General features: G+C 34.8%; 1 protein-coding gene across 3 annotated transcripts in view; it reads right to left on the bottom strand.

Annotated features, from left to right (window-relative positions):
* The window catches only part of FSTL5 (follistatin like 5), a 226,324-nt gene that overhangs the window by 42,388 nt on the left and 165,895 nt on the right, over positions 1-18,041 (bottom strand). For all 3 annotated transcript variants that reach the window (XM_054383005.1, XM_054383006.1, XM_054383007.1), the window contains exons 8-9: positions 11,545-11,706; positions 10,389-10,523 (exon numbers count right to left, since the gene is read on the bottom strand). In XM_054383005.1, the coding sequence (XP_054238980.1) occupies positions 10,389-10,523; positions 11,545-11,706 (297 nt within the window). The remainder of the gene's footprint in view (positions 1-10,388; positions 10,524-11,544; positions 11,707-18,041) is intronic.

Below are 18,041 nucleotides of genomic sequence, written 5' to 3'. Positions count from 1 at the left end.
GATCTGCACAATGTGCCTTGAAAAAAATCCATCTGGAGTTAATCTGATGTACAAAGGCAGGGTGCCCAACGCCTGAAGGGATGTAAGATTTACTTGCTATCTATATTCCTCTTTCCAGACTTATTAAAGCATCTATTTTATTACACCACTTGTTGTTGGACCATTTATACTGACAAATAAATAGAACTGTGCACTGTGTCCCTCTCCCCTGCTACCCCCTCAGTGCAGAACAAGGGACAGCACATGTCTTGAAAGAAGAATTAGTTGGGTTTTTTAAAAAACACACTTATGTCTCCACAGAAATCACTTCACAGTCCTTACATAGCTATTCTGTTTTTCCAAAGACCCAGCCTTTGATTATGAGTGACATAATATCTGGAAGCCTACTCTTCACCTCTGTTATTAATTTTCTACATTGGTAAACATTGGTAAGTTGCACATTTTTCAGTAAACTCTGCCCCTAGTGCTTCATGAAATTCTGCAGCAAATTCTAACACCAGTACATATCCATCTCCCCTTTGGATGAAAACAACAACTGCAAAAATCCATGGTATTTCTGTTATTAAATGACTAAGAGGGTGCTACTATGTCACTTTTCAAAAACAAACACAAAACCAAAACCAAATTACTATATCCTACTCCTTTTTATGACACTAGTAATAAATATTACATTGACTTTTCTGTTCTAACAACCAATGACAAAGCTTTCAACCATGTCAACTACAGTGCTCTTCCTCCCTACTTTTCTTTTATCGAAACATTCAAGACATAAAAGTTGCGAATAAAGTATATGTGTAAGGTTTATATTTAGTGAGTCTGGAGATTAAATATAGCTGTTCTGCTTCCTTTTGGTGATATGATTAGGCATTCACATTATCAGTAATCAGCACACAATACTATATATATCCATGGAAAAATGAGATTAGGGCAGTAAGATTCAAAAAAAAGAACTTGTTCTTGAAATACAATAGTTAATTTTCCTCCAAAACCAATTTTCACTCTTTTATCATACACCTCAATGGTCATTATCCAAGAAAATTCTAAATAAGCTTCTAAAAAAACCTATGAACATTTTTTTAATTATAAACTGTTACTCCTTTGCATCTATTTTATGTATTTGTAGTTAAATATTCTGAAATTTTCCTTTCTTTTTTCCTGACATTACATATTACGTCAGGTAAATAAAATATTTTCATAAAATGTTATTTTTTTTGCACTGGCAATCAGGCAAAATGAGTATCTGAACATGTGAAAAATTTCTTAGTTTGCTCAAGTAAGAGAATAATGCAGTTTAATATCGCTTTAAGAAGAGTGAAAAACGGAAGAAAGATATGTTTTATGCTTTATACAGTACAATATATGGAGGGGTTTGGAAATCCACTAATATCTTCTGAATTAAAATAATTATTATTCATGAATATAGAACTACTGTTGTTAATTCCATGTTTTATCTCAGGCAAACAGTCTGTATTATGTAATTACTCTAATTTCTGTCAGAATGTAACAACTGATCAATAAAATTAACAGTCCTGTATCAGTTCATTTTGCTCTGCTTTGCAGCACCACATAAGCAAACCACTGTCCCTTTCCAAACCTTCAATCCCTTAATGGCAAGAGGTCATAAGTAGATGTCGGAAAATAGGACAATAAGGAAGATGCAGTAGGGTTATGTAGCAAAATTCAGTATTGTCCAGTTGGAATCTGCTGTACTTTTAACTGCAAAACAAAAGTAATTTCAATACACCTGAAGGGCTGCTGTCTCCTTACTTCATTGATGGCCACCACTGTTGTCAGCTGTTCTGGTTAATCATATGCACGTGATTAACCAGAGACTGTATCTGTTATCTTATTCCTTTTTCTCACATTTTTAATGTATAAACACATGCCCTTACGTTACAGGGTAAATCTAGACCATCATTACTGGCTGGTTGCTGAACCACAGAAGATTTTAATTATTTTTATTTAAAAATAATATTGCTAAAAGTGAAGACAAGGTTAAGGGGATTTATTTTTTGCTCAAATTCAACTATCAAGCAGAATGAGAACATTTATGCATGTGTCTGCTTTTATATTTATTCTTATATGAAATTCAGATTTGTTAGGCTTGCATACTACTATAAATATATATAAACCTTATTTGTGAAGCAAACACTTTTTTTCCCCCTGAAAGTTATCTATTGCTTGTTGTGACTATATTTGAAGTAATTATGTCAATACAAATTCTATCAAATTTCTGTAAAGTCACTGTAAAGTGACATGCACTTTAGTTTCATTTCAGGGTAGGTTAATACAATAGCCAAATATCTGGTTTTATGATTATTAAACTATTTTTTATCAGTTAAGTCACAGTTCACACTTTACTTTTTGGTCAAATGTTAGCTTATTCTTCTTTAATATTTTTCCATAAATCTTGATAATGAAGTCTTTTCCCATAGCACATTAACACAATCCAGTCTACACTAGTAGGAAGAAAAAATGATACATGAGCTGAATTTTTACCCTACTCTTGACATAAAGTCTTTGCTATGATGCTGTCAACAAGTATAAACTTGTTTAGCCCTGCCATAAAATAAAATGCCAACAGAAATTATCTCTGAGGAAATTAGGTAAATAGGTATCATTCAGTATAAGATGTGACAGGAAGATTCTATTAAAGTTGCATAAATCTTGTCAGAGAGAATTTAGGCAACAAATCACAGTCAAAAGGCTTTTAGTCTCATTGCAAGTTCTAGCCAGTGGAGATGCCTGGTTGCTTATGATGGCCATAAACCTGTCAAGTCAGTAGCATTCAGTCCACATAATCTCTGGTTAGGTGATAGGACTAAGCCATTACATAAAAAAGGCACAGCTAGAAATTTATCTACTTAAGGCACAGAACAGGTATATTATTTTTTTTAAATTTAGCCCCAGGATACAGTGTGTGAGGCAGGTAAATTTTATCCTGCTTGTGTGGCTAGGTGAAAGAATCCATAGAATTGCTTTGCAATATATGATGATGTCATTGTGGGTGAACTGGGTTAACACTAGTCTGTGACTGATGACCAAAAGTAAAGCTACTAAATATTAAAATACTACCAAGTACTGTCAAATTTGTCTTGAAAATGCCTTAACAGCAGTACTTGATAACTTTTTATCATGACAGTTGTCTCCCCAAGGTGCACACTTATGTCTCAACGAAATTTAAAGAAATACTTAAGAAGTTATATTAATCAATGACAAATCAAACTGCATTTTAGTAATGAAGTTTTGGAAAACATTAAGAGAAATTAAAACAATAGAACAGAAACCAAACCAAACAACAAACATACAGAACTCTTTAGCTTTAAGTGTTTATGGCCAATTGTAATCTGCTGTACTTTTAACTGCAAAACAAAAATAATTTCAATACACCTGAAGGGCTGCTGTCTCCTTACTTCATTGATGGCCACCACTGTTGTCAGCTGTTCTGGTTAATCATATGCACGTGATTAACCAGAGACTGTATCTGTTATCTTATTCCTTTTTGTCACATTTTTAATGTATAAACACATGCCCTTACATTACAGGGTAAATCTAGACCATCATTACTGGCTGGTTGCTGAACCACAGAAGATTTTAATTATTTTTATTTAAAAATAATATTGCTAAAAGTGAAGACAAGGTTAAGAGGATTTATTTTTTGCTCAAATTCAACTATCAAGCAGAATGAGAACATTTATGCATGTATCTGCTTTTACATTTATTCTTATATGCAATTCAGTGATAGGATGAGAGGAAATGCCTTCAAGTTGAATCAGTGGAAGTTTAGATTGACTATTAGGAAGAATCTCTTCACTGAAATGGGTACAAAATACTGGAATAGGCTTCCCAGGGTGATGGCTGAATCACCCCTAGAGGTGTTTTAAAAAGGCAGAGACATAGTACTAAGAGACATAGTTTAGCACCAGACTTGGCAGAGTTGATATGGTTCGATTCTATGATCTTGAAGGTTTTTGCCAACCATAACTATTGTATGATTCTATAATTCCAATTTATGGGGGGGAAGGAAAGGAAAAAAAAAAAAGAGAGAATCAAAGGAGGAAACTGAAGGAAACTAAGCATAATTCTATGTTAGTGAAACTAATTAATAAAGCAAAATAACAAGAGAAATGAGGGATTATTCAATCCTTTGTGTCTCTAGCTCAGGTAGATGTATTTCTGGAACAAAGCATTAGATCTGTATTCAGGCAGAACAGGATGTAATTTAATGTCTTGTGAAAAGGAAAAAATAGATTAGAGTTAGATAAAATGGCTCCATTATGCTTAAATCTATGAATCTACAAAATATCTGTTCTGAAATATCAGACTACACAGGAATGGAACTAAACACAGATTTTAAACTGCTGTTTGTACTACAAATGTGATTACACCAGAGACTCCTAACACAGATGAGTTCTCTCAGGTATTATTAGAGGTTCATGACAGTGGGGGAGACTGCTGTCCTCAATGAGATTTAGACTAGATTGTTAATCCCCAGAATGCTTTTACCAGTCGTTGTAGGGGTTATCCAGCTATCAACCAGACCAGCTCTCTCATTCTCAATGGCTTTAACTGCAAACTTGAGGGAAAATGGAATTCACAGCACAAAGGGAGTTTCCAGTCTCTAGAGAGTTGAAACAGCAGAGTTCTTGCATTCTGAAATATTTTAGATGCTATTGTAGGAGTAGGATGTACAGGTCTATTCACTCACATGCTTCATGATTCTTGTTAACTATCAAAGTCATAATAGTTCAAGATTAATATTCTGAAAAAGTATATAAGGAGCCAATAAAGAAGACACAAGAAATAAAGAAGTAATTAGAATTTTTTTTTTCTTTATGAATCTGAGATGCTAATGCAGGAAAGACTAATATGTACTGGGAAAAGCAAAAATAAGTGTTATGTTTTTGTATTAAGTATTATAATAGTTTCCAGTTATAGTAGAGATTTTATGAACATTTACTTTCTTTGAAGGCCAAATTTTCTCAGATTAAAATATAGCTTTTCCAACAGAGATTTCAAAATCTAAAAATTCTCAGGCAAGGGCCGTGCTGGTAAGAAAAAAGGAGAATAAAGATCACATTATAAAATGTATGCACACCAGGTAGGAATTAATGAGATAACTGGGCTTGTTCAGCCTTAAGGGGAGAAGGCTTTGGGAACACCTAATAGCAACTTTCCAGCACCTACACAGAGGTTCTCAAGAAGATAAAGTAAGGCTCTTCACAATTGGCATTGGAAAAAGCAGACAGGCTGTCACACACAGAAGCCCTTTAGGTCTGATACAGAAGCAACACACTTCAAAGCCTGAAGAATTACTGAGAGTTTAATTAGTAAAACTGCATTTAGACACTTATGTGATGGAAATCACTTGCTTTCTGTTGGAGATGGTCAGAATGACACGCGAGCAACTAGATAAATAAATGTTATCAAGATTATTACAAACTATAGACTGTTTCTACCTATAAACCTTCTTTTGACTATTGTTTTTTGTGTTTGCAAATTTTCCTTTAATACACATTTCTACTCCAATATGTTACCTTATTTTTTTAAAAGCAAGTTAAATAAAGTGTTCCTCTTACTAAAACAATAGAAAGTTCTGTTTTCTCAGATATCTCTCTTATTTGTTTTAATTGGCACTAGAAATAACACTATTCTCCACATGGATTACAAAGCAGCAGCAATACAAGGTGTACATTATCATGGTGTGATAACAGATATTTAATGACAAAGACATTACAGTGACTAGATACTCCTGGATGCAACTCTATATCTCATAGACGATAATTCTGTATCTTTTAAGAGATCATTTTACCCATTTTTCCTCCCTTTCTTTCCGCTTCAGTATTCTCATTCACCTGTCCTCTTTCATCTGCTGATGTGTCCTCCCTTTCTTCCTTCACATTACTGGCCTCTCCTATTATATCTATCACAGGTCTCTTTCACTTTCTCAATTTACTCAGTCTTATTCTTCCTTACCTACCTTTCCTGGGATACTATTAGCAGAAACACTCAAGGAACCAAGAGCAATTAGAGAAAGTTATCCTCACTTCCACATTCACAAAGGCCCATGGAAGCAAGAAAACACAGTTACATTGAGAATCTGCTCTATTCTGGTAGTTCTAAAGCTACTCAGTGTGACTGGCATCTCCACAACTCTACCAAACTCCCAAGAAGTGTTTATTTACTTTGAGATTTTTTAGGGTGTAAAACATCAGATAAATAATTTTTGTTGCAATATGTTCAAGTGATAATCTCACTGCATGAGCCACCAATATCAAGTCCCATATTGTGATATAAAAACTTTGAGCAAAATGACTGCGGTATTTTTAACATCTTTTCTTCCTAATTTCTGTTTCAGGAGTGGTCATAGTTTATTAGCAGAAACGTTCGAGTTTGAAATTTATAAAAAAGCTTTCACTTGATACAACAATAACAGAATGTGTCAATCAAGTGGTTGAAATTAGAAGAATTAAAAAGGATGTGATAAGGGACAGCATGAGACACTTCTCACCCGTACTTATACTGATGTTTATATATGTACTATAAAATAAAAAATTCCATTAAAACTTCACCAGCCTAGAAAAAAGTGCACATGTGTTTTTAACACAAGTGTTACGTTTATCAACTTTCAGCTACAGAATGAGTTAACTAGTAAAACACAATACTTTAGTTAAGGTATTTTAAAGAAAATAAATTAATTCCTCTCACCTACAAGAATGCCAATATGAAAGCATATTTTCAGTTTTAATTTTAGTGCACACTGAAAACAAAAAAAAAAATTCTGGCACATTAAGAAAAGATTATTCTTGAAACTGTCTTCTACTATTAAAAATGTTACCCATGTGTCAGAACAATGGTTCAGTGATCAGTGCTGGCATATACGGAACAGATCTGGATGACAAAGCATTTTCACAGTATTTTCATCTTCACTTTCATCTCACATTACTGTCTTGATGATGAATCATTATCATTAAAGTATAATGACTTTTCTTGGGAAGTGGAATTCAAATTTCTGAAACTAGAAACGTTAAAATATGCTCTGGCATCCCTGCGTCATACTCTTTATTATGTATTTAATTTTTCTATTAGAATCACACTTCCCACAATTGCGTATAGGTTTGCCATTCACTTTATTTCTTTCCTGTTTATAATCCAGACATGTGCATTACATGCTTCTGTTACCAATGCTTTGAATGTTGAAAACCTAGCAGTCTGGTAACATTTTTAGGCACACAGGTGACAGAAAGCTTCACTTATTATTTGACAATCTATTTATCCATAATGGCACTGGTTTTAATTTAGGCAGAGGTGCCAGAAAACACAAGATTTTCTCTTAGAAGCTGTTTATGCTATCCATTTCCAAAGGAAGGAGTTAGCCGTGGCCTTTCTGCTGCATATGCTAAATTTTTCTCAAAGCACTTTACTGAGCTTTCCACATAACAAATTTGGGATGAGTTGAAAGCAAGATTCCACAAATATCTACCAAAAAATTATTTATTATGCTAAGTAGCATTAAAACTCACATTGGGTCTGATAAGTGCAAAAGCAAGCATTTCCTTTGACCGTTAAATTTTCCACGAAATAAAATACATACACTGGTAAAAATGGAACCACGTTCTGTATTCGCTTTGTGGCTAAAAAAATTACTGTCACACTCAATATAGTGCAATTCTAGTTTATGTTTTAGAGATCCACTGCAAAAGTTCTCACTACCATCCCAACAGCCAATCAACTCAATGCTCTGAAATGTTTTATTTTGCTATGACTTTTATCTTATGTAATATTTGGAAAGTAGACAAACTTAGAATAACCGATGAGCTAATGGGAATCTGTTCTACTTTTGTTCAAAGTAATATCCTTATTTACAGAAGGAAGTATTCCAGTAAGGATAGAAACAAAAATAAATTAAAAAAAAACCCACAACACCATACAAACAAACAAACAAACTATGGCTGTTTTATTCTCTTAAAGTAGGATAAAAGCAAAATTTGTTTTAAAAATTTATCTATGACAGGTATAGTTTATACCAGATCATATGAAATAACATTTATATCACCACAGACTTTAGAATATAACTCGTGACCTAATCAGCAGGTTTTAAATTAAAGTAGTAGTAGCATTGTGTTTAAAATGTGTAGGTAAGGGAACAAAAGGCACAATCCTATCCAAGAGGTTTTAAATATGTCATTTTCTTCCCTAATAATCCCTAATTTGTTGCATGAACCAGGGTTCTGGTAGAAAGATAAACACAAGCAGAAAACAGTTAATTATAAGTTAGTAAATAATTAATATGAGTTCAGCTCTTCTGATGCTAACACCTCCTTCCAGGCAATTTGTACCTATGAAAGCAGTTTATTTGCTTAGTTGTGATAATTTACTGATGTTAATTGGGTTTTGGTTTTGTTTCCTTGTTTGTTTGTTTTATTTATTTGATTTTTATTAGTATGTACCTTAGTTCTCCTGCATGTAGAGGGATTTTGAATCAAAGTCAGTGAATCAAAGTATCTCACGTAAATATCTGTGTCACCTATATTTGAATGACATAATTATGCAGCTATGGACTGTAAGTGTATTTTCACATCCACCAATTTTTAGGAAACCATGTCCAAACACCAAGGAACACAACGGTAAAATGCCTTCCTCCAACATGCAACACAGAACTTGAGAGTAAATTATTTTTATGGGAAGAAAGAATATTGTATTTTGGATTAATTGTCTTAGAAACAATATGGTTTACATTCTGTCTACCTTCATTTACATTATGCATTACACCAATGGCCATACACAACTTATTGCTGGCAGATTTTACAGCATTTGTTGAAAGCAGTATTCATTGATTTCACAAATCCTGTAAAGTTAAGAGATCTAAAATTACTGCATGACATTACAATGCCTGAAAACAGTAGTTTGCATAGGTCTGGCTATTCCTGCATAATCCCTACAGAACAAGCCTTTAGAGGATACAACAATTAGGTAACTAAAACACTAGGAAACTGGACGGTTGGGAATAAATGTTTTGTTAAAGCCAAACAAGCCTCAACCAAGCATAAATAAATTCTAATTTCTCAGGGCTTTTTAAATTGGCACCACTCACTATATTTTTCACAGACTGCAACAGGCAAATAGAGGTGACCAAGCTACTTTCTATCACCAGATTAATTCAGCATGATCAAACAACCTATTTATCCTCAGCTGCCTTCTCAGAAACATCTGAGCAGGCATTTTCATGACACTTAAAAAAAAAAAATCATGTTAAGAATTTTGAAATGGCAGTTATAATTAGTGTTACTGAAAGCAGCTAAGTAAAGATATTAACATTAGGATTATAAAATTTTCCTGCATGGAAGATTTCCTCTGAAATGTTTAAAGCTTAATAAACTTGTATGCACTGAACTCAGTGTCTTGTGAAAGGGAGTGTCACGTAGATTTTCAGTGCTACTAATTCTTCCTCTAGTATCTTCTGTCAAGTACTTGGCACCGTTGAATAAGCTTAGATAAATATGAATGCCTTAAGTTAATGCAATCAGATTCCCTAGTCAAATAACTATCATTTTACAAGATATATCTCTAATGAATATGTAGCAGTCATTAAGGAAATAGACTCAAAAGAAAAAAATAAAAACAAACAAAAAAGCAAAACCAAACAGATTAAGCATAAATTCAGGAATGGATTTTTCTGAGAGGAGAAAGGAAAAGGAAGATAAAAGGAGTATCAGACAATAGTTAGACAACGTTTACAAGACCCACTACCATTTAACAGAGGATAAAGAAAACTACTTTCTGGTATTGGTAGAGATTTCTTTGGCACATTGAATTCTCAGCTTACCAACTGAATTTGGTCACTGCTGCTCTGCATTTCTGGGGAGCCACAGTTATCCAGACACAAGACAGCATGAGCAAGTTGGAACTGATCTGGACCTACTGAGCACTCCAGCAGGTGAGAGGAAGTCCTGTGATGGCTCTCATATCATAAGGGTCAAGTTTGACCCACAAACATACAAGAAGAAAGATTGGAAAAGGTCTTCTTCCAGAATCCAAATCAACCCTCAGAATTTACACTAGAACCACAGCTTTGCCTTATTTAAGCATCCAGTTCCTTTTCTTTTTCCTATGCAACAAATCGATCACAATGAATCTACCCAAATTTTAACAGTGATGTGAAAAATATCTGAATTCACAGAATGAATCAGAGATTTCATTTTACTCCTAAATAAACTTCAGATTATGCAGTGTCTCTGGTGACTCTTGGATATCATTATTTAAACATTTAATTTTTAAAAAATCACTTATCTACAAATGCTCATTTAATTTTATTTAATGTTTTATAGTTTTAAATACTGATTTATGTGAGAACTACATGCATTTTTTGTACTTCTTCTAATACTTACGGGTTTTTCGAGCAGAGTCTTCCACAAAAAGAGAAGAAATATCTTCATCCACCCCTGCTTCATTCTTTGCAATACAAGTGTATGCTCCTGTATCTTCATAGCGCACATTGCTAATGTGAACCTCACTACCATTTGCTGAAAGCAGAGGAGAAAGTCAAGATGCAGACATGCTACAGTGCTTTCAGATTATACATTCAGAAGCCTTTAGCTGCTTCTACTAATTAAACCATTTTCATTCCTGAGTTTGTAACTTGGAGACATGCCAAACTAATCCAAAGGTATTCAACTGGCTAGTGGATTACATGCACTATTATTTATCTCACAGATACCTGGATTACCTCAGTTGATTATGTGCCTGAGAGTCAACTATCAGTCTGAGGTTTTATGCAGGTTTAAATGACTAAACCTGTTTTTAAAATCAGGTAAATACACTTTTATTATGCTACTTTTAGTCATGTGACACTATCATTGGCTTTACACAAAATAATCCAAGTTTCCACAGAACATAATGTGCTAAAATTTCTACAAAAATAATAATTGTAATAGATTAGAATGAAAAAGAAATAGAATAGACATAGGAATGAGAAAAGAGAGTGGAGAAGAGAGGAGGAGAAGAGGGGAGGAGAAGAGAGGAGAGTGGAGAGAGGAGGAGGAGATAGGAGGAGGAGAGAGGAGGAGGAGAGAGGAGAAGGAGAGAGGAGAAGGAGAGAGGAGAAGGAGAGAGGAGAAGGAGAGAGGAGGAGAAGAGAGGAGGAAGAAGAGAGGAGAAGAAGAGAGGAGGAGAAGAGAGGAGGAGAAGAGAGAGAGGAGAAGAAGGAGAAGAATAGGAGTAGAATAGAATACCAGGCTGGAAGTGACCTCAAGTATCATCTAGTCCAATCTTTCAGGGTAAATAAATAGACTTGTTTCTAATAACCAGAAACACCTGGTTTTGTTTTTGTATGAATGCAGTGTAACAACAGAAAAAAACAAACACACTGAAATTTTATACCTACATTGGTGTCTATGGAAACGATTTCCAGAGCTCCATGTCAGCTTAAGTAGGAATGTCAGCAAACAGTCTAAATTTCACAGGCAAAGGTGTTTTAAATAATGTGATGTACATAATGGCATGACCAACAATTCCTTGCAATTTAAGTACAGCATCCACTTTTACCTTGAAGAGTTAGCTGTTTGGATAACTTTGGAGCGATATCAATTCCATTCTTCAGCCAGCCAATTTGTGGTTTGGGAATACCTTCAGCATGGCACCGAAGACTAGCTGTCACACCTGGCTCTCTTGCCTGGCTCTCTGGATAGACTCGAATGACTGGTGGAACTGAAGGCAGGAAATAGTTACAGTTCAGCAGAGAAGACTGTTGTCTTGATTTTAAGAAAAATAATTATAAGCTATTCTAAAGACTCCTGCAGCTACATATAACACACAGATGTGGCATTAGTCATGTATTCAGTGACATTCAATGCTGAACCGCCACAGTAAATTTATGAAGCAGATAGAACATTCTGTGAGAAAAACACTGTTCACTGCCTATAGTATCAGTGAAAAAAAAGGCCTGAATTCTAAATCAGTAGTTTGGGGTTGAGTAATAAGATTGTTTCTCCTTAAATTTATTTAGTAAATATGAATAATGTACAACCAGTAAGTTATGATGTCATGTACAGAGATTCTAAATGTCCTGTTTCACAAACATTTTCTTTAACACTTCATCTGTACCTTTCCCTTTTCTCCAGCACTCCTACCAGCAATCCATTTTAATGGTATAAAATATGTAAGCACAGCATCACGTAACGGTTGAAGCTGAAAGGAATCTCTAGAAATCACCTTGTCCAGTCTTCTTGCTTAAGCAGGGCCACCTAAAGCCAGTTGACCAGGACCATATCTAGGTTTTAGAATATCTCTGAAGAGGGAGAACTTACAACCCCTCTGGGCAACCTATTGCATTCCTCAGTCATGCTCACTGTAAAATGTCTCCTGACGTTCAAACAGGACCTGCTGTGCCCAGGATACCATACACCTTCTTGGCCACATGGACACATTGTTGCTCATGTTCCACCTGGGGTCCATTAGGACCCCTAGGTCCTTTTGCTGCCTAGCTGCTTTCTGTGTGGGTGGCCCACAGCATATATTGGTGCATGGGGTTGTTCTTCAGGTACAGTACTTTGCAGTTCTACTTTTTGAAATTCATGAGGTTCCTGATGGCCAGTTTCTCCAGCCTGTCAAGTTCTCTTTGAACAGTAACATCACCCCCAGGTGTATCAGCCACTCCTCCCAGTTTGGTGTCATCTGCAAATCTGCTGAAGGTACAAATCTTCCCTATCATCCAGATCAATAATGAAGGTGTTAAATTGGACATTTATAACACTAGTCTTCTAAATGTTATTATTAGCAAAAATGTAAGAATTGTTGACATCACTTTTCCAAGGTTTAGAAACTTGCTGCAATATATGATTACCAACTAAGTATTTGATACATACTACACATAAGTACTGGCAAAGAGAGGGCATATGATACTACATGGATATATTCCTATTGGCAATCATGATTAAGCAAAAGGATTAATTCTTGATCTTATCTTTAACTATTTATAGAGAGAACTTGCTTGAGGCTGTTTCTAACAATAAAACAAAAACCCAAAACTGTAATGAAGATTAGAGAATCATATTTCCTATTCTCCAAAGTTTTGTTTAATGAAGATTTAAAAATATGAAATACTCAGCTGGAGTCATGAAACACAGCTGGATAGAGGATGAAGTATCATTTGATAATGAAAGACAATAACAAGATCAAAAATGAACTGTGTCTATTTTGGCACGAGATTAAATATTTTCAAATGCTATCCAACTGTTTACAAGAAATGTCCCAGCATGCTGTCCTATTACACCACAGAAATACCCAGATTTCTACATCACAGGAAATACACAGATGTATGTACTGTTTCTCAGAGAGGATGCACAAATCAGTGGGTTTCAGGGATATTTTAAACCCAGTTAGAGATGAGGGTCTTTTCAAATAATATACTTGGAAAATTACATATAACCCCAACATGCAAATTGCAAAAATATAATAAAAGAATATGGAAGAAGATTAAAAATGTGAAAATGATGTCTGTTAGCTGCCTAGACTACTGGCTGAGAGCAAAAGCATTTAAAATTCAGGGATTTAAGGTTTCTATTGTGTTTCTGGGAGGGATTTTGCTTTTGTGGACATGATCCCTAGTCTGTCTTCTTTCCCATAGGATCTGTGTTTTCCACATTGTGACCTTGCCTCCCCCACTGTGTTTCTCAGACTGAGTCCTGCTTGACTGCATGCTCAGATGGCTTGAGCCATTCAGCACTTCAGCTCCCAGTCTTGCACTGTCTTACTTCCTAGAATCCAATTCCCATGTATGCCCTGTTCAGAGGTCTTTTAGGTGGCCTAATCATGCTACAGACTTGTCACAGCATCAAAATCTTATAGTTTATTTCTCCATCTTGCTTGAGAAGAGTTGCACCTCCTTAAAGGCAGTTTTCTGTCATTTAATACTCTTAAGCATCTCAACAACACAAATGTCTTTTATGACCAACAGCAAGGCATTGCAACTCATTGCATTCTGACTACCTATGGCAGGATATTTCCTGGGTTTTTTTTGTGCTACTGAATGTTCTCATTGCATATAAAATCTTACTGGTGTTTGACTACCACACCTTAGAAGACTTCTACTGAGTCTGTGTGAAGAGAAATTTTTTAACCTTTCAGTTTTGGAGAATTTTCATTGAGTAGGAAAAGGCATCAGCTTATCTTGAACAACAGGCAGATGACATTTTTGGGGTAATTTTGTTCCTAGCAAAGTTCTAGAAAATATTGTAACTGAAATCAAATACTTCCTAAACAAACAAAACAACCCCCTGCATCACAAGATGGTATTGTTGCTAAATTAACTTCTTCAGGGTTAGGAGACATGAAAATGTGGACCTGCTCAAGACAAAACAGTCTTCTGTTTTCTTCTACTACCCCATATTACTCTAGGAGATGCTGTGTCCCTTTAGCAGTGTCTTCCCAGACTTCAAAGTACTAGCATGATACTGTAGTATTTTCCTTGCCTTATCTTTCCCGCATTTGTTGCCATTTCCTACTTTCCTCTGCAAATCTGTGTCAGATACATTATCTATACAGCTAGAAAAGCTTTTCAAACTTTGTTTTTCATTATAATTTTTCATTTCATATTACCTTGAAGCCTTTCTATAATATGGTGCCAACAACTATGCAACTAAAACATACAGACAATTAAAATGTTCATGCAGTGTGGGGTCAGTCTAAAAAAGTTAATTTAATATGACAATTTTGATGTAAACTCTTTGATTTTTATGTGTGTGTGTGTGTAACTGGAAAGCAAATTCTAATAATGTAGTTGTTCACACCAAATTTCAATGAGGTATGTTTTAATATTTTAAGCTAAAGAAACCTGCTTTTTAAGGGAGAGGTCATTACATAGGTCAAAAAGGGAGAGGACAAAAGACATCACATGATTGTATTTAGCAGAATAATATATAATGCATAATTGAATGGATCCTACACCCCTTATCATTCAGCCTTCTAAGACCATTGGTTCCAAATATGGTGAAAATATCTTGGAACTAGGCTAGGGAAAATTCATGTAACCTCTGAAAAGACCTTGCCTTGTAAATCAAAATGAAAGCTCAAGGAGTAGCATACCATTTTTTCACCATAAAAAATCTTTTACAGTGCCTGTTATCTGTATTGCTAAGACTCCAAAGGAAGCTTATTATTCTCTACTACTCTACCAGCCAATTTAGAACTAAAAAGAAACCAAACAAACAAGCCTTAAATATTTTAATCTTATGTATATAATTGCATTTATTTTTCTTTTAATATTTGAAAACTAGTCCACATAAATATAACAATATATTTTATATATAAATATGTGAAGCATATAAATATATTTTTTCTACAATAATACGGAAATTTACATAAATGGAAACCAGAAAAGAAATTGCAAACTACTTATATCGTTTTCATTAAACCTTCACATGAGATCTTTGTGATCAGCAAAACCTCATTATCACATTAACCTTTTGTCTGACTCTCCTGATAGTACAAGAACCGTTATATTAATTAGTCATCATCACAGCTACAAGTACTGACCATCATGTCTGTGCTTAGGAGGATTACTGCTTAGAAGTACAGATCTAGGGTGTGGAAAAGCTGTTCATTTGACCTTTAATCTCAATGAGTTTAACTCCATTTATGCACAATATGCACAGCAAATGATCCTACTGTTCGAAGAGACTTGTTTCTCCTTTTTCTAGCTCCCCAAAATTCAACATCCAAAATTGTGTTGGAAGATACCACTCCAGTGCTGACATGTGGGACAACAGCTATCTGGGCTGAGCAAACAAAGGCTAGTGAATTTGTATGGACAGCTTTACATTTATATGATGAATGACACAGAGGAGCAATAGTATTGATTGTCTTTGACACCATAAAGGTTTACAGTGTTTTCCAGATCAAAAGTACAATTTTCTGACACTCACTTCGTCACCAGAAAAATCTCCAATTGTCCTACTTCACCTCTCCCAAATTATGTTTCTTGGTTTCTAATCTTCCAGAAACTTCAGTTTAAGTGGAGTTTTGCCTCATTGCCTGCTGAACTGAGCCAAACATGAAAAATTCTAGTATTTTAACTGTTACAATGCACCTCTTCAAGATTTTGGGATAGGTAGGGAATGTGTTGACAAGAATATAGTTTTGTTAATAAATTAGGGTAATCCAGAACACATAAAACAGAGAAGAAAGTTGGCCAAGGAAATACTAATGTTCTCAACTCACCAATAATTCTGCTATGTCTGCAGCTATTAAAATATCATAAAATCATGAATCATCTGGTTGGAAAAGACCTTAAGATGATCAAGTCCAACCATAACCTAACATCTCTCTGTGCATGACTGTTAGATCCATGTCCCTAAGCACCTCATCCAGACTGCTTTTAAACAACTTCAGGTATGGTGCTTCCACCACTTCCCTCGACAGCCTGTTCCAGTGCCCTACGAGCCTGTTGGTGAAGAAATTTTTCCTAATATCTAATCTAAACCTCCCCTGGCACAACTTAAGTTCATTTCCTCTCGTCCTATCACTTGTTACCTGGGAGAAGAGACTGGCCCCCACCTCAGGTAGTTGTAGAGAGCAATGAGGTCTCTCCTCATGAGTAAATACAAGTAAACTACATTTCAGCCTTCTCACTAGTTTCGCCAGTATTTGGTGTTTCACTCTTTAAATGACAGAAAATAATCCAAGAATAAAAATTTGGAGGACAAATTGCTGATTTCACGTATTAGCTCAGACAGAATACTCCATTTAAAAAGTGTTGGAGGTCAGAAGGGGAAGAAGTTTAGAAAAAAATAAAATATTTGAAAGAGATGGGTAGATAGACAGATGGATGGATGGATAGAGAGATAGATAGAGAGAGAAAGAGAGAGAGAGAGAGAGAGATTCCAAGCCAGTTCTCTGGAGAAACACAATGGCAGAGAAAACATGTGAATGAAAACTGCAAACAAGCACGAAATGTCAAAGTCATTTAAAGTGTGAGGCATATTAACAACAGAAAGCTAAAAGAAAGAAAAACAAAGGCTATTAAGAGAAGGACGGATCATATTAAAAGGCAAAATTATCTTGGAAGACGTATTTGGTGTGACTATCAATGAAATATATTCATATCAGTAAATATTTTAGCATTTTTGGATAAGAGATGTCAAAAAAAAAAAAGTTTGTGCAGTTACCTAGCAAAACAAAGAGTAATGGCAACAGCAGTAGTCAAGTTAGAGCCTGCTAATGCAAAGTAAATTTGCAGAGAAGATTGAGTCCAAACATGATTCTGGACAGGAGTGAGTATCAACACACAATAACAAACACTGGTAGTTTACTGAAGAAAGGTAGACTTAAAAAAGTCACACATAACTATGAACTTTAAAGTAAGGACACTGGAAAAAACAACAACAACAACGAAGAACAAACAAAATACCCAACCCCCAAAACATTAAACCTTACTGGGTATAAACTCCAGTAGGACCCTTTGACTGTTCGTCAGTGGAGGAGAACAACTACTTAAAATAATGTAGTAAACAAATTACACATAGGAAACAGGTCTTGGAGAGCATACTACTGTTAAGGAGGAGGGAAAGTCCTGTCGTCAGGGCACCAGTAACAACTGCAGTTATGTTTTGTCCGGGTACAGAGTTCAGAGAAGTACCCTCAGAACTTGAGAAGGAAAATATAAAGACCAAGATTTCAAATATAATTGTAGATTTTAAAATAATAAAAGTAAATTTAGAATCTTACATCAATCACAAAACTTTTAAAACTTTACAAAAATTAATACTAAAAATTACCCTCTATCTATATATATCTGTATCTATATATAGAGGGAAAACACATATAATGTACTAAAAATAATACTATAACATACTATAAATCCTAACATAATAAAAATCCTCAGAGAGAACAGCTTACAGTGCAGATTCCACTGGACTATTTTTATTCCTTTTAAGGACTATTATTCATATGGATGAAATAAACAAAAAAATTTATATATTAGTGTTTTGCAGTTATTTATAGAAGAGCAGTAAGTAAAGGAAAAGGTACCTCTTTTTCTGTTAAGC

Source organism: Indicator indicator, chromosome 8 (assembly GCF_027791375.1).
Source record: "Indicator indicator isolate 239-I01 chromosome 8, UM_Iind_1.1, whole genome shotgun sequence".
NCBI lineage: Eukaryota > Metazoa > Chordata > Aves > Piciformes > Indicatoridae > Indicator > Indicator indicator.
This window is presented reverse-complemented; position numbering and strand designations above follow the sequence as displayed.